At 42.2% G+C, this 25878-nt stretch overlaps 1 protein-coding gene across 3 annotated transcripts in view; it reads right to left on the bottom strand.

Annotated features, from left to right (window-relative positions):
- Positions 1 to 25878, bottom strand: part of LOC111144567 (cytochrome P450 4V2) — a 69687-nt gene that overhangs the window by 14490 nt on the left and 29319 nt on the right. Inside the window, exons 1-6 of one of the 3 annotated variants that reach the window (XM_022498908.1) lie at positions 18027 to 18090; positions 8190 to 8298; positions 3601 to 3713; positions 1472 to 1557; positions 485 to 675; positions 18 to 87 (exon numbers count right to left, since the gene is read on the bottom strand). In XM_022498908.1, the coding sequence (XP_022354616.1) occupies positions 18 to 87; positions 485 to 675; positions 1472 to 1557; positions 3601 to 3713; positions 8190 to 8298 (569 nt within the window). In that variant the 5' untranslated portion in view covers positions 18027 to 18090. Of the gene's footprint in view, positions 1 to 17; positions 88 to 484; positions 676 to 1471; positions 1558 to 3600; positions 3714 to 8189; positions 8464 to 15341; positions 15637 to 18026; positions 18106 to 18191; positions 18321 to 19886; positions 20005 to 25878 lie in introns of those variants that run through there. The other 2 variants (XM_022498907.1, XM_022498910.1) reach the window with 2 other exon arrangements.

Raw genomic sequence — 25878 nt, 5'->3', positions numbered from 1 at the left:
AAAAGGACTTCATTTACCTATAAACTGCACGGACATACTCGGAATCATCATTACTTTGAGCACCAATATTCTTCCCCATAGCTGTTTCTGCAAAACAGGGGCAAGAAGCAACCACTCAATTTGAGCACATATCCTGTTTATTTTCCAGGGGCAAACACTTAAAAAAAATGTCATAAGTCCTGTTCTGTTCTCATAGATTTTAAAATTGTTCTCTCCTCCTTTTGCTTCTTCTCTTGTATCTTCTCCTACTCCCTGTTCCTGCTCCTTCTTCCCTCTGCCCTTCTAGGCATGGTGACTCTGTGACTGTCCTGCTCAGAGCCCTCACAGTGGCTGCTGCTTCTCAGGGACCTGAGCATTAGGACCACCCTGAAAAATCCAATATCCTTTCCAATCCCCTCATTCACCTTCCCACTGCAATGTTATTTTCTGTTTGGGCCATTCTATCTCTACACCATAACTTTAGAAACAAATCAGTGAGACTTACCACAAATTATATCTAAGGCACAAAGGGTGATGTAAAAAAAGCAGTTAAATGCTCCTTGGTTAACATGTTTTTCAAGCTTATGGACCAATATATTTGCTTGTTCATTCATGACATCTAAGAAATCTTCCAGAATTGTAAAATGGAAAGTGGGTGTTAACATTTTTCTCCTAGATCGCCATTTGTTTCCAGTACTAGAAACACAATACACGGTCACGAACAAAAGAGGCAACATTGGAAACAAACAAAGTATAAATTTAGCCGAGCCGAGCCAAGCCGACAATTAACCTATACATTGTCAAATGCTTCGGTCAGAAAGACAAAGGTTCATAGATAGCTACTGACTGTGCATTGTTTAGATATTATTCTATATTACTAATATTTAAAGGGGCACTCATAAAAATTGAAAATTCAAGAATTTTTCTAAATTTCCAAGTTCCAAGTTTCTAAAAATTAGAATTTTTTTCCTCCCCTCTATTAAAAACCTCAGTCCTCTGATGATCCCTGTGGTCCGTGATTCTACTTTGATCTCTCTTATTTTCAAATTCTCCACAGACCCCACAAAGGTTTTGCCTTTCTCTTGGCAGGCCTTCTCTCAGAGGATGGAGCCCTATGTCTGGACACAAGTTCCAGGATGGAGATTTTGTGCTCCATATTCTTCGCTGGGGCTGACTGCTTTTTTCACTGGATTTTCAAGATCTGCCTGCCCCAAACTCTCCTTTCCTTTCTTTTTCATACACCAGCATCTGACTCTTCTTGAAAGGCTGGTCATCATCATTATTGAGTCCCATGGCTGGAGATTACCACACCTGGACTCTTGTCTGTCAGAGCCCACTGTTCTCCACAACTTTCCTTCCAGTTTCTCCCATACTTCCTGGTAGCACAGTCTTGCAGACAGGAGAACTACTTTGTGTCAGTTCCTGACATAACAAATTACCTATCGGAGGAAATGTTTCTGTGAGATAGCTTTACAGATCTACAGTGACATACCTTGTAAGAAGTCCTAGGCCAAGCCACGGTTCCAGAAACTTGTACATATAAGATTTATCAATTTGCTTTGAACTAGTTAAAATTACCTTGGAAAGAGAAAAAAAAAATTGAGAGATATATAGACATCAAAACAATTTCAACTCAAAGTTGAATTCTACCTGGCTAGAACACTACTTTTTTTTTCTTTTTTAAAGATTTTATTTATTTATTTGACAGATAGAAATCACAAGTAGACAGAGAGGCAGGCAGAGAAAGGGGGAGGCAGGCTCCCCACTGAGCAGAAAGCCCAATGTGGAGTTCGATCCCAGGACCCTGAGATCATGACCTGAGCTGAAGGCAGAGGCTTTAACCCACTGAGCCACCCAGGCACCCCAGAACACTACTTTGAAGGTACATCTCATAGGGGTGGCTGGGTGGCTCAGTCGTTAAGCCTCTGCCTTCGGCTCAGGTCACGATCCCAGAGTCCTGGGATCGAGCCCCACATCGGGCTCGCTGCTCCACGGGAAGCCTGCTTCTCCCTCTCCCTCTGCTGCTCCCTGTTTGAGTTCCCTGTCTCACTGTGTCTCTGTCAGATAAAAAATAAAGGAACATTTCATAGCTATTATTTTTCTGTGATTCATTTTTATTCCTGTGCTTTAAAGGAAGTCAAGTCGAGTTTTGAACATGTAACTGTCATTCAGTCTTGGGACGAAATGGAGTTGAGAAAAAGGAAAATGTCCAAGATAAAGCTCTGGTTCTTACAATGAACTAGGAACCAAGTGGAGTCATTTATTGAGGGTGGGAGGATGGGAGAGAGAAGATAAATGAATCCAAAGATGACCATGTCCAAGGAGATAAAAATCAGAAGTTCATTTTTGGGCATGATGACTTGGAGACATTCGAGTTGCTATGGTCTGAAATAGGAATGATGCCCAGGATAAGGACTTGACCTAGAGGTACACATTTGAGTATCTCCAGCAAGTGAGTAACACTGAAACCCATGAATGTGATCAGATCACCTGGAATCCAGGTGAAGTAGAAGGGATGAGTCTTTAGGTCTGAGCACAAAATCCTCGCCAGGCTCCTAACTCTAGTCACACACTCTGGACAGATCTCTCACATACATACCGAACCTGCTCACACCAAGTCCGCAGTGGTTGAAATCCTACACCTGTCTCCTCACTACCTGTTCTGAACCAGGCTGGTACAGTGTGGTACAAGAGAAATCCAACATTTTCTCTGCAGTAACTAAGAAAGACATATCCCAGCATTAATGCCTAGGAAGTTATATTTAATTTTGTTTCAAGAAGCTCTGTTTATCCCATTCTTACTCCCTGACCCTAATCCTTTTCTCATCAAAACCACAAGAAAATCTCCCAGGTATCATAATGATAAGTAAAAGGTATACAATCATTTTGAGCAGTTATTTCAATAGCATGGATTAATGATATCTGCCCTATCAGTATGACAGGCACATTCTTTTTTAAGAAAATTAATGTGGAAGAGTAAACTCGTAATGGATCGGAAACTCTAATCTCTTGAGAAAAATACTCATACCTTATTAGTCTTATATTTTTGAACTCTTGAAACAGAGCCTGGCAGATAACATGCCCGTTCGCCTTATGTAATAACCTATTTGTAGTTCTATAAAACTATATCCTTATGGGGTGCCTGGTTGGCTCAGTTGGGTGGGCAACTGCCTTTGGCTCAGGTCATGACCTTGGAGTCCTAGGATCAAGTCCCACATCAGGTTCCCTGCTCAGCAGGGAGTCTGCTTCTCCCGATGACCTCTCTCCTCTCATGCTCTCTCATTCTTTCTCTCAAATAAATAAATAAATAAAATCTTAAACAAAACAAAAACTATACCCTTATGCAGACTTTACAAAAAAAAAAAAAAAAGACAAAATATCTTGGACCTGATAACAAATGTGTCCAGAGGCTTCTTTGTCCAGAGGTTGCTACCCTCCCCAGGATTAAGACAACATCTGGAAAGCATTCAATGGCACCTACATTGCCGAAAATATGTAATGAGCTGCTCAATATGCTGAATTCAATTAAATATAAGAACAATGTTGCCATATTTATTCTGATGAGACTCTCACACCGTCAGACGTGAAGGGGACTAGAGGTCATACTGACCGCACACTCACCTCCACATTTTCTGCTTTATAAATGGCCACTACTGGCATGGTCCCAAGCCAGAGTTTCAGTAGTGGCTGGTGTTGGTAATTCTTGGTATAATGAATGATCTGCTGAAAAAATTCTGGGAGAAAATATTTAATTTTCAGTGAGTTTCTTGTGTCTTTTGGGTTCGGGTTTTTTTGTTGTTGTTGTTAATCTGTTTACTTTGGGCAAGTCACTTAATATTTCCCACATCTCTCCCATCTTCAAGGTAAACCACACAGTTTCTATTAAGTGATATAATGATTGCATGGTGAAGGTAATTTAATTATGATAACAACCAAGAAACGTGCACCTCCAAAGGACCCAATCCCTACTCTGAAGGAGCTTCTAGGCATGGGAGATGGTGACTTCTGTAGCACCAGAGAAAATGAAATGGTTGCTAAAATCCAAGTTACTGTCTGAGGAGTTACTGATTCTCATGGGGAGGACTGAAAAAATTTCATGACGGAGATGGCATTTGAGCATTAAAAAATGAGTTGTATTTTTATAGGCAGAAAAGGGGGTAGTAGGGGGTAGAAGCAGAATGTAAGCCAAGCAGCAGAAACAGCAGAGCGGAAGTGCAGAGGTCTGGAAATTCCCTGAAAGTGCAGCCAAAGCCTAACTTGGGGAGATACCATTGGAAGAGGAGACTGGAGCATTGGAGGCTTTGATTTTCTTGTATAAGCTCTGAGGAGTAACTGGAAGTTTCTGATGAGGACTACTATGACTGGAGTCATATTTTAGGACAGCAACACTAATGTGGTAAGATCTGTGAATCACCTGGGGCCACTGAAAGCTTCTGGGGGTGGGGAAAAGGCTGGGATTCAATGCTGCCAGGGTTAGGGACATTGGCTGTGCAGTACAGTGGGTCCTTGCATTAGGTGTGGGGAAATGGTGATCGTCAATCCCAACTAGCATCGAAGGAGTGTAGAAAACTTGGGAGTCAACACTTTTCCATGTTGCAATCCATGAGGCCCTTGTCTGGGGGAATGCAGTATGGCATTATAAGAGGTCAAGCCATGACAAAATTCTCTGTTGAGTGTTTTCGTGAGTATCATCTGGGTAGAAACAAATGACAGTAGCCAGGGACTAAAGAATTAAGATACAGGGTCCATACCTCAGAGAAAAGAGAAAAGGTTAGACATGCTTTCGGAACACGAGTCAAACAAGATGAGGTTAAGGGAGGATTTGAGTCCTAGCTGGGGAACTGATCACATGTCAGGAAACGGGCAGAAACCTCTTTACACTGCTGGGAAAATCTAGGTAGGGAGGAGTAGTGGTGGGGCAGGCTAATTGGTAGGCATATGGGGATTCTGGGCTGCTTCTGGGCAAAGGGAATGTCTGATTGACAATAGCAAGGCTAATTCCAACCCCACTGTGAGGCTACGAATATGGTCCTTAAGATTTTGACAGAGCTGTTTTGACATGGGAATTTGGGCACCAAGGACAAATGGACAAACAAACCATTCAATTTTCTGGCTCTTTACCAATGCCAATAAATGTGAGCATGCTCAGCCCATCTTTACTACTTATTCACCTGTAAGCTTCACCCATTCCCAGGCTTCAGGGCAAGCTGTACAAAATGCAGTGGGAGAGGAGCTAAGGCTCACAGATGCCCATTGCATATGATGCTAAATAAACACTAATGATTTTTTTTAAGTGTTTGTAGATTTCCGCACATAAAACTTAGTAATAGTTATCCCTAAATAACTAATATCCATTAAGTCGTGTTCCTTTACCGCAGCAAGTTATTACATGTCAGACCTAGTGTTAGGGTTTTTGATGCATTGTTTTTTCTGCCTCACCATAGTTAGACGAAAGGCACTATTATTACTGTCCCAGTGGGGGAAATTATGCACTGCTAAGTAACTTGCCCAATATCACAGAGTTGGTATATTATAGAATCTGGCTTTGTACTTAAGGCAGTGAGACCATACAAGGTGCCATCTTAACCATTGCACCATATTGCTTGAAAATGTCTCCTGGTCCAAACAGTTGTCAAAATTTCTGTGAAAAGAGCTGGGTCAAATCAACAGTGTCAAAAGACCATGCTTTGTGATAATAACTTCCTACCTTGGCCTGATCTGACAGAGGAGACAGGGAAGTGTGAGCCTGTGGTTTCAAAGTATCGGGTCCAATATCAGAGAACTGTTGGGAGAGGCAGGTGTTGACATAATGAACTACAGAGCAAGAGTTTGGTTTGCAAGGCCAACGAAAAGCCAACTGCAGAGCTCCAGGTGAGATTACTGAGGCCAGCACTGAGGCCAGAACTGTGGCCACAGATCCAAAGCACAGCCTCCTGCCCAAGAGACAAGGTCACTGAGAACAGAGAATGTATCTTAGAATGATATGACATCAACCACTTTGTTTAGCTCCATGTTGGGGACAAGGAGGGGCTCCAAGTTTGATGGACACTTAAGGACCTTACTCTAACCAACTGCTAGACAGTGATCTAGAAACAGCATGCATTAAATTTAGTCGTTAAGATAATTCTGTCATACAGTGACTTTTACAAGTAAAGAATAAAAAGAATAAAAAAAAAAACCCAAACCTTCTAACTTAGCTTTAATATTTGCTTTATATATTTTGGTGCTTGTCGGTTGGGGGATATATATATATATATATATTTACATTTACAAATGCTCTATCTTCTTGTTGGGTTGACCCCTCTGTCATTATGGAATACCCTCTTGGTCTTTCATTACAATCTTTGTTTTAAAGTCTATTTTGTCTGGCATAAGTATAGCGTTCCAGCTTTCTCTTGGGTTTCCATTTGCATGAAACATCTTTTTCTACCCCTTTACGTTCAGTCTGTGTGTGTCCTTATGTCTAAAGTGAGTCTCTTACATGCAGCATATAGGTGGGTCTTGTTTTTCTATTCATTCAGCCACATCATGTCTTTTGATTGGAGAATTCAGTCCATTTGTGTTTAAAGTAATTACTGATATTGCCATTTTGTTCAGTGTTTTCTGGCTGATGTAGTTCTTCTCTGTTCCTTTTTCTTCTCTTGCTCTCCTCCTTTTAGAGAGTTTGAAACAACTTCTCAAATTTAAACAACTTGGTAGCAAAGTTGGAAACTGAGCAGAGCTTTGTCTGATGCCAACATCCAGTACTTGCTGGATTAAAAAGTCCCTTTGTAAAAGCCAGTATATTGTCACTCTCTTCACTCAGAAAGTAACTCCAAGTAGAATTACCTTAAATATTCTAATCAACTAACTCTCCATGTATTTTGAAACACGTCTCATTCACTGGAGATTTCCATTCTTAGAAAAATTTCCCAAAAGAATATGATGAGATTTTTAAAGCACGTTATTTTTTATTGGGGGTGGGAAGTTAATATTTCTACACAATTATTTTTTCATGCTGTAAAGCCTCGGGGTAGAAGGAGAGATTAGCTCTGCTTTTAGTATTAACCAAGACAATTTTTACAAACATGGTTTTCATATATCTAAACACATTCTTCAATCTCTTGCAACATTAGTCACATTGATGTTTAGGTGGTGAAAAGTTAACTTGGATTTCTTCTGCCTGGAAACATTTTCAATATTTTGATAAACACTCCTCCATGAGGCCTTACTTATTTCTGTGAAGTTGAAATGACAGCATTTGGGGGGTGGGTGGGGGACAGAGCTGGAAAACAATCCTTCAAGATTTGGAGTTAATGTTCAACTTGTAAAACTGTTATTTACAATTAATCTGAAGTGAAACTGGGTTGTGGTCCTAGGCTTATTTTAGATCACTTCATTTTAGGAAAAAAATTTCAGCTCAACTTATACAGCCATTAAAATGAAGTGCTAAGATCTAATTCACTGTCCCCGAGGGGAAACTGTAAATATACCAAGTACTTTTGAAAGCTTTCTAACTTAAAGTGTTGTGTTTTTATTTTTATTTTTCTCATCAACAAAGCATAAATCAATCTCTTCAAAAAGCTATCGGTAGAAAACCCAGAAGCCCCTGCCCTCACAGTTTACTGTTATTATGTAACCTCCTTAAAAGAACTAAAATAAGAAGGTAAAGAAAGAAAGATTTGTGGTCAAGTCTCGTGATGTGGGGAGGGAGGAAAGTCTCAAACCAGTCTCCAGTCCCTGATTTTCCGGAGGGCGGTGGGTGGGTGGAGGATGATCGTACCGTTTGGAGGTACTCGCCACAGTCCCAGGGAAGTTTCTGCCCTTAAGGTTTTAACAGCCCAGAGCCAAGACAGGCAGTGTTTTGAGACTGGAGTAGTTACGAGTGGAAAAGAAGCGCGGGAGGACAGGGTTTTAGAAATACTGCGTCCTAGCCTGTACATAAAGAAAGGGGAGCCCAGACAATTTTATCAGGTGTCACAGGGCAAACTGGATAGAACTGGGAATCCCCTCTCTAGCGGTGACAGACCCTTCTTTCCCCTAACAAGCCAGCCCCTCCAGTAGAGGTGGTCTCGGCCGCCGAGAAGGCGGGCGCGCGGGGAGCAGGCGCGGAGCCGGCAGAGGCCCGGCGGAGCTCCTGCGCCCTGGGGCTTCCTGCTAGTGGGTCCCGCAGGCAAGGAGCCCCATGGCCCCCGCGTGTGGGTGCGTCCGGCCTGGGCGCGGTCCCTTACCTCTCCCGTTCGACTTCATCATCAGCGAGTGTCCCACCAACGGGAAGGCGCCGGGTATCGTGGGGAGGGGCCTCATCTGCTGCCATTTCCGCGCGTAGCTCGTCAGCATCTGCAGAAGGTTCAGGATCAGGGTGGCGCCCGCCACCGAGAAGGCGCCCATCGCGCCCCAGATCAGCAGCTTCTGCCCCCAGTGCACCAGCCACAGCGCCAGCATCGCGCCCGGAGTCGGCTCCGCAGAGGCACAGAGACTGCATATAGCGCAGAGGCGGGGCATTGGACCCGCCCCCTGGAGTTCAAGTGCACGGTCCTGGGAGGAGTTCCGGGACGCCGCAGGGATGCCAGCGCTCCCCGAAGGGGAAGAGGTGGCGCCCAGCCGGTTCACTTCTCCCTCCTCCTCCCCCCCACGGAGGCCAGGCCTGCGCCTGGCCTCCCTGAAACGGGGACCCGGAGACCGAGGCTTCCCGCTGCAGGGGCCGCCCTGGGCCTCGGGATGAGGCTCGCAGAAAAGCACCGCAGGGGTTGTTAATTGTGCTCCGCAAACACCTCGGTAATGACCACGGGCCTCTTTATCTGGTTAAGCAGAAACCGAAAGACCGGAAAACGGCTTCGGGGTTCCATAGCGTGTTGCTGAACGTAGATAAAGGCATTTAAGTGAAGTGGGAGGAGAATGTGGGTGAAATTTAAGGCAGCCGCGTGTGGCCAGGGTGAGCTGAGTTTTGGGTTTGAGGTCCCCGCTGCTGGTCACAGCACTCCAGCCAGAGACAGCCATAGTTTAAAAATTGAAATAAAGAGGCATCTGGTTTGAAACCCAGCCTTTGGAGCTGCCCTCCCCCGCCCCGCCCCAGGGGGTCTTTAACCTTATGCTTCCCTGCACAACCCTGCAGTGTTCTACTGTCAGGACTGGCTGCCCTCCCCCAAGGTGGTGCCCAGCTTCAGCTCGGAGCACCGTCTACGTGATTTAGGGGAGTGTTAGGGACAACAACCTCAGGAGCACCGGTTTTCAGTTTGTATCACATGCCTGATTGAGACACGGGAAAGCTGGTTTGCTGTGATCCAAATATTTCCCCAGAGATCCTTGGGACCATAAAGCCAGCACCCAAAAGCACAAGTCAGGGGGGAGGTCAAGGCCTTTGAAAGAAGCAGAAGTAAGAGAAGCTGGGAAAGGAGGGTTTGGTAAAGAGACAGTAGTTATGACGTAATCTCAAAAGGGAGAGAGACTAACCACTGAGCTGCAGAAGGAAAAGGACAGTGACTAGGAGGCTGAATTGTGCCCCCAGAGCTGTGTTCCTTAACTACCAAGTTCCCTCTCTTCCTCAGTCCTGCCTTAACCTTAGAAATAAAGCTATCATAGGGGCGCCTGGGTGGCTCAGTGGGTTAAGCCTCTGCCTTCCCTCAGGTCATGATCCCAGGGTCCTGGGATTGAGCCCCACATCGGGCTCTCTGCTCGACAGAGAGCCTGCTTCCTCACCTCTCTGTCTGCTTGCGATCTCTCTCTCTGTCAAACAAATAAATAAAATCTTTAAAAGAAATAAAGCTGTCAGTTATTTTACCAGCGAAATGGGTGTGTTTGGGAGTAGCAAAGAACTGCAATTTGAGGTATACGAAAGACAGAAAAACCATAAACAAGCCCAGAGAAGAAAAAAAAAACAAAAAAACAACGTTGTTTTACAGAGGAAAGAGGGAATTGGCGGCACGTTAGAAGCAAAAAGTCCACTGGCTAATGTGGGAGTTCCAAGTGCAGTGGCTTTTCATGGGCTGAACTGTGACCGTCTCTCATTGGCTGTGCCGTTGCCAGGGGAGGAGAAAAACTTTCCTCCCTCTCTCCTGCGGTGGTAAAGTGGCATCACTTCCAAGTACCTCTCTCGACTTCGGGTCTGCAGTCGAGGAAGAATGGTGGGATGTGAGAGCTCCCCCTGCTGGCCTCCCACTCCATTTCAGATGAGGTTTCCCTTTATTAATTTGCAAAGGGCCTGGGCTGGGAGTGCGCCCCTCTCCTGGAAGCCGGGCCCTGAACTATGGCAAATGGGCAAGCAAAAAGGTTAAACTGAAAAGTGCTCTGGAGTCCTACTTTGCTTAGCTAGATTAGTTTTATCTCCAGCTATTGTATAGGTTTCACACAACCATTTACAGGGCCTCTTTGAAATAGAGAGAAACACTGGCTAAGGCTTTTCTCCAACTGATTTTTTTTTAAAGTCATCTGTAAGTACCAATGTGGAAAGAGGCTCTCCATATACTAAGTAGAAAACTAATAATAAAACAGGTTGCAGAACTGAATAGATAATGCCATGTCATCTCTGGGAGAAAAAGTTTTTTCTCTACAGCAAGACTAATGTTTGGAACAAAAAATACCAATCCTACGCAGTGGGAATGGAGAAGAACTTAAACTATGAGTTGTCTTTTGTCTTTCTGTCTTTTACTTCTGTATTCTTGTCTTTTACTCACTTCTATATTGTTTAATCACGTTAAGACCTTAAGAAAATGTATTTACTTAACCTCTTTATGTGTACCTCATGATTTTTATTTTCTTTCTCTCTAAAGGGTTGAGTTCCCATGTCCTTCTAGATCGATTCCCCTGCTCCCCTTTATAGAAAAATCTATCAAAAGACTAGCCATGCCTGTTGGCTTCAATTCCTCTCCTCATACTCTCTCCTGAACCCTCTGCAGTCAGGGTTTGCCCATTTTTGTCCATTCCACAAAGATCTTGTCAACGTCTCAGGTATCTTCCCTGTGGTTAAGTCTTTAAATCATTTCTCCGCCCTTATCAACATCATTCAATATATTTGAGTCCCTGTCACCTCCTCGGAAAACCTTTTCCCCCCACTTGACTTTGAGCGTTCCACATTCTTAATGTTTGTTCTCCCTCATGAGTCATTCCATCTCACTCGGCTTGGCTAATTTCTCATCACATCCCATTCCTCTAGATGTTAAGAGGCCCAGGGCCCAGAACTCTTGTTTTCCCTGCATATCTACACTTAGTTTCTTGGTTACGTCATCCACTTTGGCACTCAAATACCATCTAGATGTTGACAGTTGCCAAATACATCCCTCCAGTCTGTACTTCTTCTCTAAACCCATGTCCAGTTAACCAAATGTCTCAACATCCCCCCTTAGGCATCTAATAGGCATCTCTCTCTTTAAAAAAAAAAGAAGATTTATTTATTTATTTATTTATTTGAGAGAGAGAGAGAATGAACAGGGGGTGGGGGGTAGAGGGAGAAGGAGAAGCAGACTCCCCCGTGAGCAGGAAGCCTGATGTGGGACTAGCTCCCAAGACCCTGGGATCATGACCTGAGCTGAAGGCAGATGCTCAACTGACTGAGCCACCCAGGTGTCCCTCTAATGGGCATCTCAAACATGACATGACACAGCATGCTCCCTAGTGTTAAGCCAAAGCCTAGGAATCAATCTGGATTCCTTTCTCCACATTCAATGCAATGGCAAATCCTATTGGCTCAAATTTCAAAACATCTCCAATAGTGCTTGGCTCCTCACCAGCTGTGCTACTATCTTCTGATCCAGAACATCCTCGGGGGTCAGATTACATCACTCCTCCTGGAAACTCTCCAGTGGCTGCCTATTTCAGATAATTTACCATTTCAAAAAGGATCTTAATCATTTGGCTCCCAATTACTGCACCCATCTCATCTCCTATGATACAGCCCCTTGCTAATTCCAAGCCATGTCCCACTGGTCTCTCTTCTGTTCTTCAAACCTCCAGGTATGCTCCTGTTTTAGGCATGTGTGTTTTTTCCTGTCTAGAATGCTTTTCTTGATTTGTTTATAATCATCCCCCTTTGCCAGAATTGAAGTTCTATTAGGGCAAAGACTTTGGGCTTTGTCTTGTTCAGTCCAATGCTCAGAACAGAATTTGACACAAAGAAGGTGCTTGGTGAATATTCGGTGAAATAATAAATCCATGATTATCACACAGGAATGTCATCTCCTGGGGGGGGGGGGAGCTTAAATTGGGGTATTCATAAATGAGATAAACCCTCCCAAACACATATAGTTATGTATTTTTAATTCACTGGGAAAAGTATGCTATCCAGTTAGAAATAAGTGAGTGAATAACATGTGTTTTAGAAACTGGAGAGGTACACAAGTTATATAAATATTGGGAAAGGAAAGATGTCTTTTTTTTTTTTTTAAAGAGGAATCATCTTTTTTTTTTTTTTTTAAAGATTTTATTTATTTGATAGAGAGAGAGAGATCACAAGTAGGCAGAGAGGCAGGCAGAGACAGAGGGGGAAGCAGGCTCCCTACTGAGCAGAGAGCCCGATTCAGGGCTGGATCCCAGGACCCTGAGATCATAACCTGAGCCGAAGGCAGAGGCTTAATCCACTGAGCCACCCAGGCGCCCCGGAAAGACGTCTTATGAGTGTAATGAAGTCTTGAAAAATTTTCCAGCTTTAATTAAAAATTAAAGAGCTAAAATTCCTGAGAAATGATCTGTGGTCATAATGAAGCAGGGACAATAAAAATATAATACCCACATATTTTATGACATTATAAAAATGTACCTCTTAGTTGGCATAGAAATTCCGTTCTAGTTCAGAATAACATCAGTATGGATACTAATGTTGGTATAAAATTTATAAAATTTTGCAGTTTTCTATGGTATTTTACATCTTTTTATTATTTTATTAAAAAATTGTATTTATCTGTCAGCAAGCAAAAGAGAACACAAGCAACGGGGAGAGGGAGAGGGAGAGGGAGAGGGAGAAGTAGGCTCCCTATTGAGCAGGGAGCCTGATGTGGGGCTCGATCCCAGCACCCTGGGATCATGACGTGAGCTGAAGGCAGCCACTTAACTGACTAAGCCATCCAGGCGTCCCTGTTTTTATATTATTTTAAAATTCCTTCATTCCTTCCTTGGTTTTGGGTGAATTAACAGACATTTCCATTAATGCAGTTATTAACCTTCATTTAAAAATTGATCTCAGGAGTTATTCACTTTGCCTTTTTCAATTTTTAACAGAGAAATTCTAAGACTCATTTATCAAGGTAGATTATTATGAAAACACTGCCCCAGTTTTTCCCAAATCAGTTCAGAAAGCACCATCCTTGATACAAACATTATTTACTAACCTCTAAGGTTCACTTAACCAATATATAAAATGTTATCTTTTAATACAGGTGTAAAAATATATGCTATACACAAGTCTTTTTAAATTCAGTGGCAGAGTCAAGTCTCTGCTATTTCTAAGATTGTATTTTATCCTACTGAAATGTTTAGAAGATATGAATCATGATCGCTGCACTGGGTTCTATTTCTGAAAGCATTTTTATCAATACGTATATCCATAATAGATTCTCATTTACAAAACTCAGAAGCCACATAAAGTAAAGCTATCATAAAATATATTCCATGCTTTTGCATGAAAAAAATAATTTATCTTGGATACTCTATCTTAATGTCAGTTTAGAATGCATACCAGTCATTTTCCTTCTAAGAAGTCTGTGCTGATTAGGAAAGGAGTTGCAAGGTTCTTGGAAACTGACAGAAATGAGCTTGTGTGGTTCTGTAAGAGCAGGGTGGATAGAAAGGATATAGTTAGCCATAATTAGTGACCAGAGAAACTAAACTAGAGGCCCTTAGGAACTGGGACTCCAGACTGTTTCCATGTCAAGTAATTCCTCATATTTGGAGGCCGCTAAATTGAGACTGATATTTTCTCTTGAAAGTTTCTATAGCTAATGTTGAGGGAGAGTTTATAAAACTCTCAAAATTCTCCAGTCTGCTTTGTGTGGGTAACTAAGCATTAAAAATATTACAGAGCTGTGGTCATCCATCTACTCTCTCACATGCTGTGTTACCATAAGAAATGAGTCAGGAATGTAAGGGAGAAATGATCAGTGAGAGGCAAGGTGACTCTAGCATCGTGTTTGTTCTGTCACTCCGTGATCAAGGACGACACTAATTCCAGTCCCAATGCACTTGTTAATTTCAGACATCTATAAATAGGCCAAGATTTTCTTTTCTTACAACCAGAAATATGTCTGAAAATAATTTATTACACATTTGTATGATGATAGGTAAAGTTTCATTTTGGATGAATAAAAAAAGAGATTGATAAAATATACATATCTGATATAAAAAAAGAAATTATGGTGATTTGAGATCTGAAAGTGAGCCTGAGGATACGAGTCACTAAAGAGGAAAACCATGGGGAGGGGGAATGAAAGAAACTGGCTCCAGAGCCTGACCTCTGATTCATCATTTCTTCTCGACATTCCCTATTCCATTTTCTATATGACCACCAGACAGGGACACATGCCCTGAAAGAAAACAAAGCAGAGCAAGAGGACAGAGAGGATAGAACCTGTACTTTAGACAGAGGGGTTGGGAAGGCTTTATGGCAGAGGTGGCATCTGAGCAAAGGTTACACTGTGATCAAACAAGAAAGAAGCTGCTGAAACCTTTCCTCTAGTAGATGAACACTTTCACCTGCAAAACCATATGCAATATACTTTCTGTTTATATTCAGGTTTAAAAATCAGTAAGTTTGGGCTACGTTTGAATAGACTGAGTTTGAGCATGAAAACTAGTAAAACCTAATTGGCTCAAGAAATAGCCACTGACATTCCGCAAAGAGGCCGGTGACTAAAGTAGTTTTTTAAAAAAGATGGAAGAAAGTCAGCACAGCGACTAGGACCATCTGAACCTTAGTCAAACTGGCATATTGTACCAAAGACGGCTTTGTTCTTTTCTAGAGAAGGGAGTGATATCTATTAGTGGCTAGGATTTTGATGGATCAGTAACAGAATGAGATGCAAAACACATGTCAAGACACAATGTTACAAAATGGCATGTTCCTAGATAATATCCTCTCCCATTGTTAAGTAGTGTGTGAATACATGCACTGATTATGTGTGTGTCTGTGTATAATTGATAAAAGATGGATGATAGGGGCGCCTAGGTGGCTCAGTGGGTTAAAGCCTCTGCCTTCGCCTCGGGTCATGATTCCAGGGTCCTGGGATCGAGCCCCATATCAGGCTCTCTGTTCAGCAGGGAGCCTGCTTCCCTTCCTCTCTGTCTGCCTCTCTGCCTACTTGTGATCTCTGTCTGTCAAATAAACAAAATCTTAAAAAAAAAAAAAAAAAAAAAAAAGATGGATGATAAACACAGATCAGATTCTTCTGAGCAAAGCCTCAAGAACCTTTATTGGAATGCTTCCAGTAAAGAAGGTTGGTGAATTTGACTTGTATTCTCTTTGCAAAGCAAGTGTTCAAAATCAAGTTGTTTATTTGTTTGCGTTTCTCTCAGACAGGCTCACATTTCACTGTCAGACAAACAGATACATAGTATAATACTTGTTCTTCCATTTTTCAAGTGATAAATGGTATGCTGAGGCTTTGAAGTTCAAGTTCCATCAAGATGCCACTTGGAATCTCTTTCTTGTAGTCAGAGTTGTCCTCTGAAAAGACTTAGGTGGATATTGTGAACCTGAAACACCAACCAAAAAATAACTCTTTTTAAAATGCTAATAAGTCCCAGCTCTCAAAAGGATTCCATGCAGATGATATTTTTAAAAAAGAAAAAAATGTGTTTTCATGTCACTTTTACATAAACCAGGAAATATGCAAAAACTGACATTTTGGGTCCTGAAAGAAAAGAAGGGGGCTCCCCCTCCACTAAGCCTGGGTGCTGGCCCTGTGTCCTCCTGGAGCTGGTGGGTTTGCTAGAACCGTCTACCTAGAGGTGGATGCCTAAGGCCCAGGAATTTGAGTGGGGAGCTCTGGCGGCCCTACCACTTCATGAGGGCAGAAACAATGTCAGCTGCCTTAAGAGATCCTTCCCACTGTTGGGGATACCCCACACCTTCTCCTTTTCTCTTTTTTTTTCCTGCCACAGAACAATAATCGATATTGATTATCGATAGTCGATAATAGCTCCCGCTATTAGCTTTCTGACCTGGAAACAAAGGTTAAGAAAGTGATTACATGCTTGCTTTTCAGAAGAAAACAAAATAAATGCTTAGAAATAGAGGAATATGTCTCTTACGTGCCCTCAGTTATTCTTATAGAAATGAAAAAGGCTTCTGACCATCAATAACGATAGTCACAAAATTAACGATAAGAGAATATACTGACAGGAATGGGGGAAAGTGAAGTGAGCAGATTTAAAACGAGCATGGTGTGGTCAACATCTCCAGAACTGAATTCATCAAAATTACGTGAGTTCTCTCCCTCAGCATCAGTCTCCAGGCCATCCTTGGAGTCAATCTCTCTCTCTCTCTCTCTCTCATGTACCATGCTGGGTGGCATGGCTCATGGCTCCTCTGGGAAGCCTCTCTGTCCGTTTACCCATCTGTGTATCCAGCGGCATCCCCTCTCTCATGGTCCTTTCCATTTCCCCACTACACTGACTGGTCCTTGAGGCACAGACCAAAACATCCTTGGTGTTTGAATGCCAACACTTGGCAGAGAACCTGGCACAGAGTGAGCACTTGGCACATTGTTTATTTATTAATAAACATGCTTTGATGCCTACTTTCCTCCAACCATCTACAAGGCAGAGCAGTAACTGATAACAGAGCAGGGCTGCCCTTCAGAGAAGGAACTACCGTCCCTGACAGTGAGAGGGAACGCTTCTGGGAAACATACAAAGAAAAGCAACAGGAAGGCACAGTGGCCTAGGGCTATTTGCATAGGAGAAAAATTGTAAAAGAGCTTAAGAATCTTGGACAGCACTAGACTACAGAACTATGGAAGGGCTGGTGTAAACAGTGATAAAATTGCTGTGTTGTCCCAGTGCTTCTGTTTTACTAGATTTATTTTAAAACTATAGCATTTGCCCTACAATAGCTGATTATCTTTCACATTTCAGATTATATATAAAACAAATTATTCATAATGTTTGAACAAACAGTAGATGCTTGGAATCTAGCTAGGTCCTTTGCATATGTTTTTCCAAAGATGGTTTTATCCACCCAGCCTCTAGTAAAAGAGGAAACAGAGGCCCAGAGAGGTTGAGACTCTCCTAAGATAGCTCAACGAAGAGGATGGAAAACAGACATTTGATTCCAGAGTGGCTCAACTCATGACAGTGCTATGTTGCCTCCTTAAAAGTGCTGGCAAAAAATTTTGAAAACTAAAACATCATTGGCCTAAATTCAGACTGGAAACTTTATCCTAAAAATAGCTACTAGGCTGAAAATAAGTCTGTAGCTGTACAGCAACCCATTATAAAATAGTTAGAATATTTGCATTAATTTTCTGAAGCATTTTTTCTTTTCTTTTTCTTTCTTTTTTTTTTTTTTTAAAGATTTTATTTATTTGTTTGACAGACAGAGATCACAAGTAGGCAGAGAGGCAGGCAGAGAGAGAGAGGAAGAAGCAGGCTCCCTGCAGAGCAGAGAGCCCGATGCGGGACTCGATCCCAGGACCCTGAGATCATGACCTGAGCCGAAGGCAGCTGCTTAACCCACTGAGCCACCCAGGCGCCCCTGAAGCATTTTTTCTCATTAGATCTTCAAAGAGAAGTAAGATTAGGGTTTCATGGAAAACATGAAAACTATTGCAGAGAGAGAGAGAGAGACCCCGATTTCTTGTAAGACTCATGAGACAGACTTTTCCTTTTTTCTGAGAGGAGGCCCCGATTTAATGAAGAGTGTTTGGGCATTTTTCCCTTTACACTGAACAGTAGGTAGGTGCTTAGTTTTGCATCTTTGCTCTTTGTAGAGACTTCTGTGTCTGCACGTAGAGGGCAAACGTTTGGTATTTCCTCCTACGTGTCAAAATAGTCCTGTTAAGGTAGATAATCCCTAATTCCTCTTTCCAACACTTGAAACCTCACATATGACATCATTTTATTTATATGTGGAGAAAACTGACCTGTGAAGAAACTCTGACCTGTCCACGTGTGACCAGCAAACTCCATCAGGGTCAGTGAACCTTTTCGAGGAGTATCTAACTGTTGGAAGAAAAACAAAAGGAGGGATGAGTTTTATTATTTCAGATATTTTTAAAAATCACATTTATGGTTAACAGGCAACCTACCCGAAATGCGTGGGTCGTGCTGGGTCTCGAAAAGTGTTCTATCGTCAGAGATCTTTCCCGAAAAGGCAATCGCTCTAAACTGTCAGGTATCGCACTTAGCACACGGTTTTGTGGGTGCCTCCCTCTGTACTGAATAAAGGATAATATGTTCTGGTTTAAGGTAAATGCAATCCTTAAAAAAGACAAAAGAAGATCCCTGTGCTCATGGCCTCGCTAATTCAAAACTTCTTTTAAAAAAGATTTTATTTATTTATTTATTTGACAGAGATCACAAGTAGGCAGAGAGGCAGGCAGAGAGAGAGGAGGAAGCAGGCTTCCCGCTGAGCAGAGAGCCCGATGTGGGGCTCGATCCCAGGACTCTGGGATCATAACCTGAGCCGAAGGCAGAGGCTTTAACCCACTGAGCCACCCAGGTGCCCTGCTAATTCGCTAAATTCTTATTTAAAGACTGTGAAGTATAAGGTCCATCAAGCATGAATATCAATATATATTTTAATTATGTAATTTTGTTATGTAGCCTGAGAAAATGGTAGTGTCCTCATAGATAAACATGGATTCAAAAGCTTAGCCACCTAAAATCCTTACTGTTAAATTAAAATAGTCATATAATTTGGCATTTGTGAAGCAACAGACATTTTTATTAATGTAATGCTTGCATCCTTCTATTAAGACTTTACTCTAAGGGGCGCCTGGGTGGCTCAGTGTGGTTAAAGCCTTTGCCTTCGGCTCAGATCATGATGTCAGGGTCCTGGGATCGAGCCCCGCATTGGGCTCTCTGCTCGGCAGGGAGCCTGCTTCCCCCTTTCTCTCTGCCTGACTCTCTGCCTACTTGTGATCTCTCTCTGTAAAATAAATAAATAAAATTAAAAAAAAAAGGACTTTACTCTAAGCCACAACATGCTAAGATTACACGTCAACCCTTTGCAACTCCCGCCTCTCTAGGAATCGGTTCGATTGCTGTACTCGAGGAGACAAAGGAATGCAAGAGGAAGTGTCTGTCACATCTTCTCTCTAGGCCTTTATGCTCCCACAACTGGAGTCCTTCTGTGTTTTGTGAAATAGAGACAAGTTACTTGTATGGAAATAAAGTGAGGACTCATCATACACCTGGGGGGAAATGTGGTTGTTCATACTAGCCACCCCAGACCTGCCCAGACCTTTAGCCATGGTACAGGTGGGAGAACGAGGGCTGGTAAAAATGGCACAGGTGTTTTCCTGAGGTCTTACTTTATGCAGGCAGAATTTACCATCTATAAATTCATTTCACCCTTACAACAATTCTTTGAGGAAGGAAACACGATGGCCCTTTTACAGGTGAGAAAATTAAGTCCCAGTGAGAATAATGTCTAGAAGTCATACAGAGTTTGCCTGGCAGGGTTCAAACACAGATCTCCCTGTCTCCTGACCTGACTTTAATGCTCTTTTCTTCCCTCTACCATCCTGACTATCAGATGATCTGTGACACCTGGACCTTCTGACTTAGTTCAAATCATGTCTGTATTTTCACTAAACAGTGAATTAACCCTCCCACCCCCTGTCCCTTGTCGCAAGCCAGTTACTTCCAGGAAGCAAATCATGGAGACATTTGATGGCACTGAGTTCATTGGGAAGGGCCAAAATTATATTTCGCTTGCTTGTCTGTTTTCCCATAGACAATCTAAATGGTGCACTTAGATAGAATGAGAGTTGTCTTACAGAAACAGGGCGAGATCCAGGAATCACCATATTCTGCTCTCTGGTCTCTGCGCCTACTGGGGGTAACCTGCTCCAGGAGGAAACCGGTGGGGAGGACACTCGCTCCATGCCAGTTTGCCTGTGAACACAACAACACATGACTGAGCGGTGGGCTCTGGACAGAGGGGGGCAAGACCCCACCCCGAACCTCCTCATCTGAACTACTAATCACAGCTGCCTTCCAAAAGAAATGCTCATGTAGAATGAGCAGAGTGTCAGCCAGAGCAGTGAGGAGAGGCGACTGACCACCAGCTCTAGTCACCCCCCCCTTGGTCAGCAGTGATGTCAACCTGTATTTCCCGAGTGCTCAGCTGTGCCAGTCCCTTGCAGAACATAAGCTCCTCCCCCTAAAGAGCTTACCGGTTCCTGAAAACACGATGAAAACCCATGAAGTAATTAGAGAACAATTTAATCAGTTTGTGTAATAAAAGGCCATAGTGAATGATTCTAAATGTAAGCACTGTAGAAATTTAGGGCATGGATGATCAATGAAGTATAAAATCAATACTATAAAACCTAAAACCTACATAAGGTCATTAAAAGGAGAGGCAAAATATGTTTTTTCTTTTAAAATTTTTTTCATTTATTAGAGAGAGAGAGAGAGAGAGAGAGCGAGCATGAGCTGGGGGAGGGGCAGAGGGAGAAGCAGGCTCCCCTTGGAGCAGGGAGCCCGATGCAGGACTTGATCGATCCCAGGACCCAAGGATCATGACCTGAGCTGAAAGCAGACACCTAACCGACTGAGCCACCCAGGTGCTCCAAGAATATGTCCTTTGATGGGAAAACTAATTATTATGACAGTGTCAGTTATCCCCACATTTTTAATAGATTTAAGGCCTGAGGTTCAATGTGATACTTTTCATTTTTGAATTTGACAACCAGAACATAAAGTTTGTCAGGAAATGTGAGGAAATGTTAATAAAAGAAGAGTAATGATGATAGACTTTCCCCACCAGATATTGACATTGAAACATTATCTGGTTCATGCACAAGAATAGAGATGGATATTCTAGGAAAAGATTCTAATTCATTTATTCATTAATAATAAAGTTATGAAAGGGGCTGGGCAAGATGGCAGAGAAGTAGGAGACCCTGTTTCAACCGGTCCCCTGACTTGAGCTAAATATCTATCAGAACACTCTGAACATCCATGAAACCAGCCTGAGATGTAGGATTATATACTTCTGGATCTCTATGGTGGCAGAATACACTAGTGGAGAGGTAAAGCAGAGTGGGAATGCTTAGACCGATATCAGAGGATAAACAGAAGGGGGAGGGGGCCACCAGAACCGACCCACTGGAAAGTAATACCCCAATACGAAAGTGTCCTCGGCTTGGGGACCAGCATTAACGTGGAGTCTGGTTAAAAGCACTCAAAAAGAACAAAGGGTTTTAAGAGGCAGTGGGTGGAATTCGGTGGCCACAGGCACGGACCTAACCCCACGGCCCCAGAGCGGTCACCGCCAGCACGCACCCATGTCTGAGAGAGCCAGGCAGGGCTCCCAGTCGGTGGTGCCTGAGCCTGTGGCTTTCTACAGCTTACACCACCGCCGGGGCTGGGCACATCTCCACCTATGCCTGAGACAGCCTGGCACAGGCTCCTGCCAGAGGTCCCTGGACCTGCAGCAATCTGCCACCTGGGTCGCCGCGGGGTCCGCGAGTACACCCAGCGTGGGCATGGACTCTAGACAGCAGTCCCATTAACAGTAGCCTTCGGTATTGGGCTCACCTGGACCAATATCACTTTCGGTTTTAGTGGCACTGGGGTGACACTAAAGGGGCCTTGGGAGACCACTGAGACAGTGGCTGGGAGTGCACACTGCCTGTGGGGGGCTGTGGGGTTCAGTGGAGTTTGCAAAGGGGGAGTCTGTGTGTTGTGGACGACCCAGAGGGGAGCAGACTGAGGCTTCTCTCTGAGGTGGAGCTGTGGGTACAGACCGTTTACGTCGCACTAACCCTCAGAAAAGCTGCAAAAGCCACCAAAGAACAAAAAGCTCCAGAGAACAAAAGCCTGAAAAACCAGTTTCCACAGAGCCCAGCCTCTTGATAGGGGGCAGAACAGCTCAGCCCAGGCAAGACTGACTGAAAAACAATGCAGCAGCCCCTCCCCCAGAAGACAAGCCAAAAGAACAAGAGGATAATAACCACAGGGTCCCCATAAAACTGTAAAACCCCAACACCAGAGGAAAACAATATATTAAGCCCCTTGTATTGCCCCCAAACCTGTATGTTTCATAGATAAAATTTTTAAAAAATATTTGTTCTCACGATTCTTCTTTTATTTTTTTAACCTACTTACCATTACAACTAGATGTTTAATACATCTAGATGTTTGTATGCAACACATGCAGATGGTTATGTTTATAAACATAGGTGTTTATAAACATATTACATGATGCTTATCATGTAATATAATAGATGTTTAATATATCTAGAAGTTTAATACAACATATTACATAGTAACTTTTTAACTTGAACTTTTTTAATACATATACCTGTGTTTCTTTTTCTTTTCTTTTTTCTTTATATATATATAGATATAAGCTTCTAGGTAATCCTTTTCCCCTATTCAATACTACCCCTATATATAAAACAGTTTTAATTTCCCTATATCTCTGGAAAGTTGAGTCGTTTAAAGAAGGTAACAAGATACACCCAGGAAGAACTGAAATAACCTTCCTTGCCCGCCCACATTGAGGGTTTTTAACCACCCTCCCATCTTATTCTTCTGTCAGTGTTTCTGTGTATTTGTTTTTGTACTATATAAATCTTACTTTTGGGGCTCATTTTGGCTGGGTTTTTTCTTGTTTTTCTCCCTTTCTCTCTCTCTTTTTTTCCTTTTTTCTTTCTTTTTGGTGGTGACTTCTGATTGTTCCAAAACTGTTCAAGGTTCAACTTGACTGGATCGTGGTTGATCTATCCAGATATACATCCCCTTAACCACCTCTCACCAAATGACTAGGAGGAGGAACACCCAACAGAGGAAAAATTCAGAGACTGTGGCCTCTGTCACAGAACTATTGGATATGGACATAAACAATATGTTGGAAATGGAATTCAGGGTAAAAATTATCTAGGTGATGACTAGGTTGGAGAAGACCATTAGTGACAACATAGAATCTCCAAGGGTGGAAGTGAGAGCTGATCTGCAGAACCTAAAAATGCTATCAATGAGATCCAATCTAATCTAAATACTCTAACAGCTAGGGTAAATGAGGCAGAAGATAGAATTAGTGATCTAGAAGACAAACTGATTGAAAAGAAGGATCAGGAGGAGGCCTGGAACAAACAGCTTAGAAGCCATGAAAACAGAATTAGGGAAATAAATGACACCATGACCGTTCCAATGTCAGAGTGATTGGGATCCCTGAAGGGCTGGAGAAAGAGAGAAGACTAGAAGATATAGTGGAAAAAATACTGGACAAAAATTTCCTTAATCTGGGGAATGGAACAAGTGTTTGTGTCCTAGAGGCAGAGAGGACACCCCCCAAGGTCAACAAGTCTAGAAAGACCTTGAGACACTTAATTGTGAAATTCATGAATCATAAAATCAGAGATGATGTCTTAAGGGCAGCTAGGGAGAAGAGATTCCTTACATACAGAGGAAGGACAATCAGAATAATGTCAGACCTGTCCACAGAAACCTGGGAAGCCAGAAAGGGCTGGCAAGACATTCAGGGCACTAAATGAGAAGAACATGCAGCCAAAAATACTTTATCTGAAGGTAAGGATGACATTCAAAATGGATAGAGAGATAAAGAGCTTCCAAGACTGGCAAGGTTTAAAAGATTATGTGACCACCAAGCTGCCACTACAAGAAATATTAAGGGAGGTTCTAGAAGAAAGAACCCAAGAGTGACATAGAACAGAAATTCACAGAGACAATCTATAGAAACAAGGACTTCACAGGCAACATGATGTCAATAAAAAAGTATCTTTCAATAATCATTCTCAATGTGAACGGCCTAAATGCTCCCATAAAATGGCACAGGGTTGCAGATTGGATAAAACAACAGGACCCATCATATGCTGTCTATAAGAGACACATTTTGAACCTAAACAAACATCAAGACTGAAAGTGAAGGGATGGAGAACCATCTTTCATGTCAATGGGCCTCAAAAGAAAGCTGGGATAGCAATTCTCATATCAGATAATTTAGATTTTAAGCTGAAGAATGTAGTCAGAGATACAGAAGGACACTACATCATTCTTAAAGGGTCTATCCACCAAGAAGATCTAACAATTATAAATATTCATGCCCCCAACGTGGGAGCAGCCAACTAATAGCCAACTGTTAAACAAAATAAAGAGTCATGCTGATATGAATACATTAACTGGAAGGGATCTTAACATGCCACTCTCAGCAATAGACAGCTCACCTCAGCAGAAAATCAGCAACGAAACAAGAGCTTTGAATAATACATTGGACCAGATGGACCTCATAGACATATACAGAACATTCTACCCTAAAACAACAGAATACTCATTCTTCTCAAGTGCACATGAAACTTTCTCTAGAATAGACCACATACTCGGTCACAATTCAGGGCTCAACTTACACCAAAAGACTGAGATTATTCCCTGCATATTCTCAGACCACAGTGCTTTGAAACTGAAACTCAACCACAAGAAAAAGTTTGGAAGGAATTCAAACACTTGGACGCTAAAGACCATCCTGCTCAAGAATGTTTAGATTAACCAGGAAATCAAAGAAGAACTTAAACAATTCATGGAAACCAATGAGAATGAAGACACCTCAGTCCAAAACCTATTGAATATGGCAAAGGCAGTCCTAAGGGGAAATACATAGCTGTCCAAGCCTCAATTAAAAAAAAAAAAAGGAAAAATGCCAAATACATCAACTCTCTTTACACCTTAAAGAACTGGAAAATCAACAACAAATTAAGACAACCCCACTCACAGGAAGGGAAATATTAAGATTAGAGCAGAGATCAATGAGTTAGAAACTAGAGATACAATAGAACACATCAATGAAACTAGAAGCTGGTTCTTTGAAAGAATTAATAAAATTGATAAACCATGAGCCAAACTAATCCATAAGAAAAGGGAAAGAACCCAAATTAATAAAATTATGAATGAAAGGGGAGAGATCATGACTAACACCAAGGAAATAGAAACAATAATCAGAAATTATTATCAACAACTATATGCCAATAAGTTAAGCAACCTAGAAGAAATGGATGTATTCCTGGGAACCTATAAACTTCCAAGACTGAAACAGGAAGAAACTGGCAACCTGAATAGACCAATAACCAGTAATGAGATTGAAGCAGGAATGAAAAACCTCCCAAAAAACAAGAGTCTGGGACCTGATGGATTCCCTGGGGAATTCTACCAAACATTCAAAGAAAAAATAATACCTAGTCTTCTGAAGCTGTTTCAAAAAATAGAAGGAACAGAAGGAAAACTTCTAGACTCTTTCTATGAGGCCACCATTACCTTGATCCCAAAACCAGGCAAAGACCCCATCAAAAAGGAGAATTTCAGACCAATATCCCTGATGAATATGGATGTCAAGATTCTCAAGATCCTAGCTAATAGGATCCAACAGCACATTAAAAAGATTATCCACCATGACCAGGTGGGATTTATCCCTAGGATGCCAGGGTGGTTCAACATTTACAAATCAATCAATGTGATAGAATAAATCAATAAGAAGAGAGAACCACATGGTCCTCTCAATTGATGCAGAAAAAGCGTTTGACAAAATACAGCATCTGTTCCTGATTCAAATTCTTCAAAATATAGGGATAGAGGGAACATTCCTCAACTTTGTAAAATCTATCTTTGAAAAACCCACAGTGAATATCATTCTCAATGGGGAGAAATTGACAGCCTTCCCATTGAGATCAGGAACATGACAAGGATGCTCACCCTTGCCACTATTGTTCAACATCATACTAAAAGTCCTAGTAACAGCAATCAGACAAC

Source organism: Enhydra lutris, unplaced genomic scaffold, assembly GCF_002288905.1.
Source record: "Enhydra lutris kenyoni isolate GAN:26980312 unplaced genomic scaffold, ASM228890v2 scaffoldscaffold11, whole genome shotgun sequence".
In the NCBI taxonomy this organism is placed as follows: domain Eukaryota; kingdom Metazoa; phylum Chordata; class Mammalia; order Carnivora; family Mustelidae; genus Enhydra; species Enhydra lutris.
The sequence above is the reverse complement of the archived record's forward strand: the minus strand, read 5'-3'. Positions and strand labels throughout refer to the sequence as shown.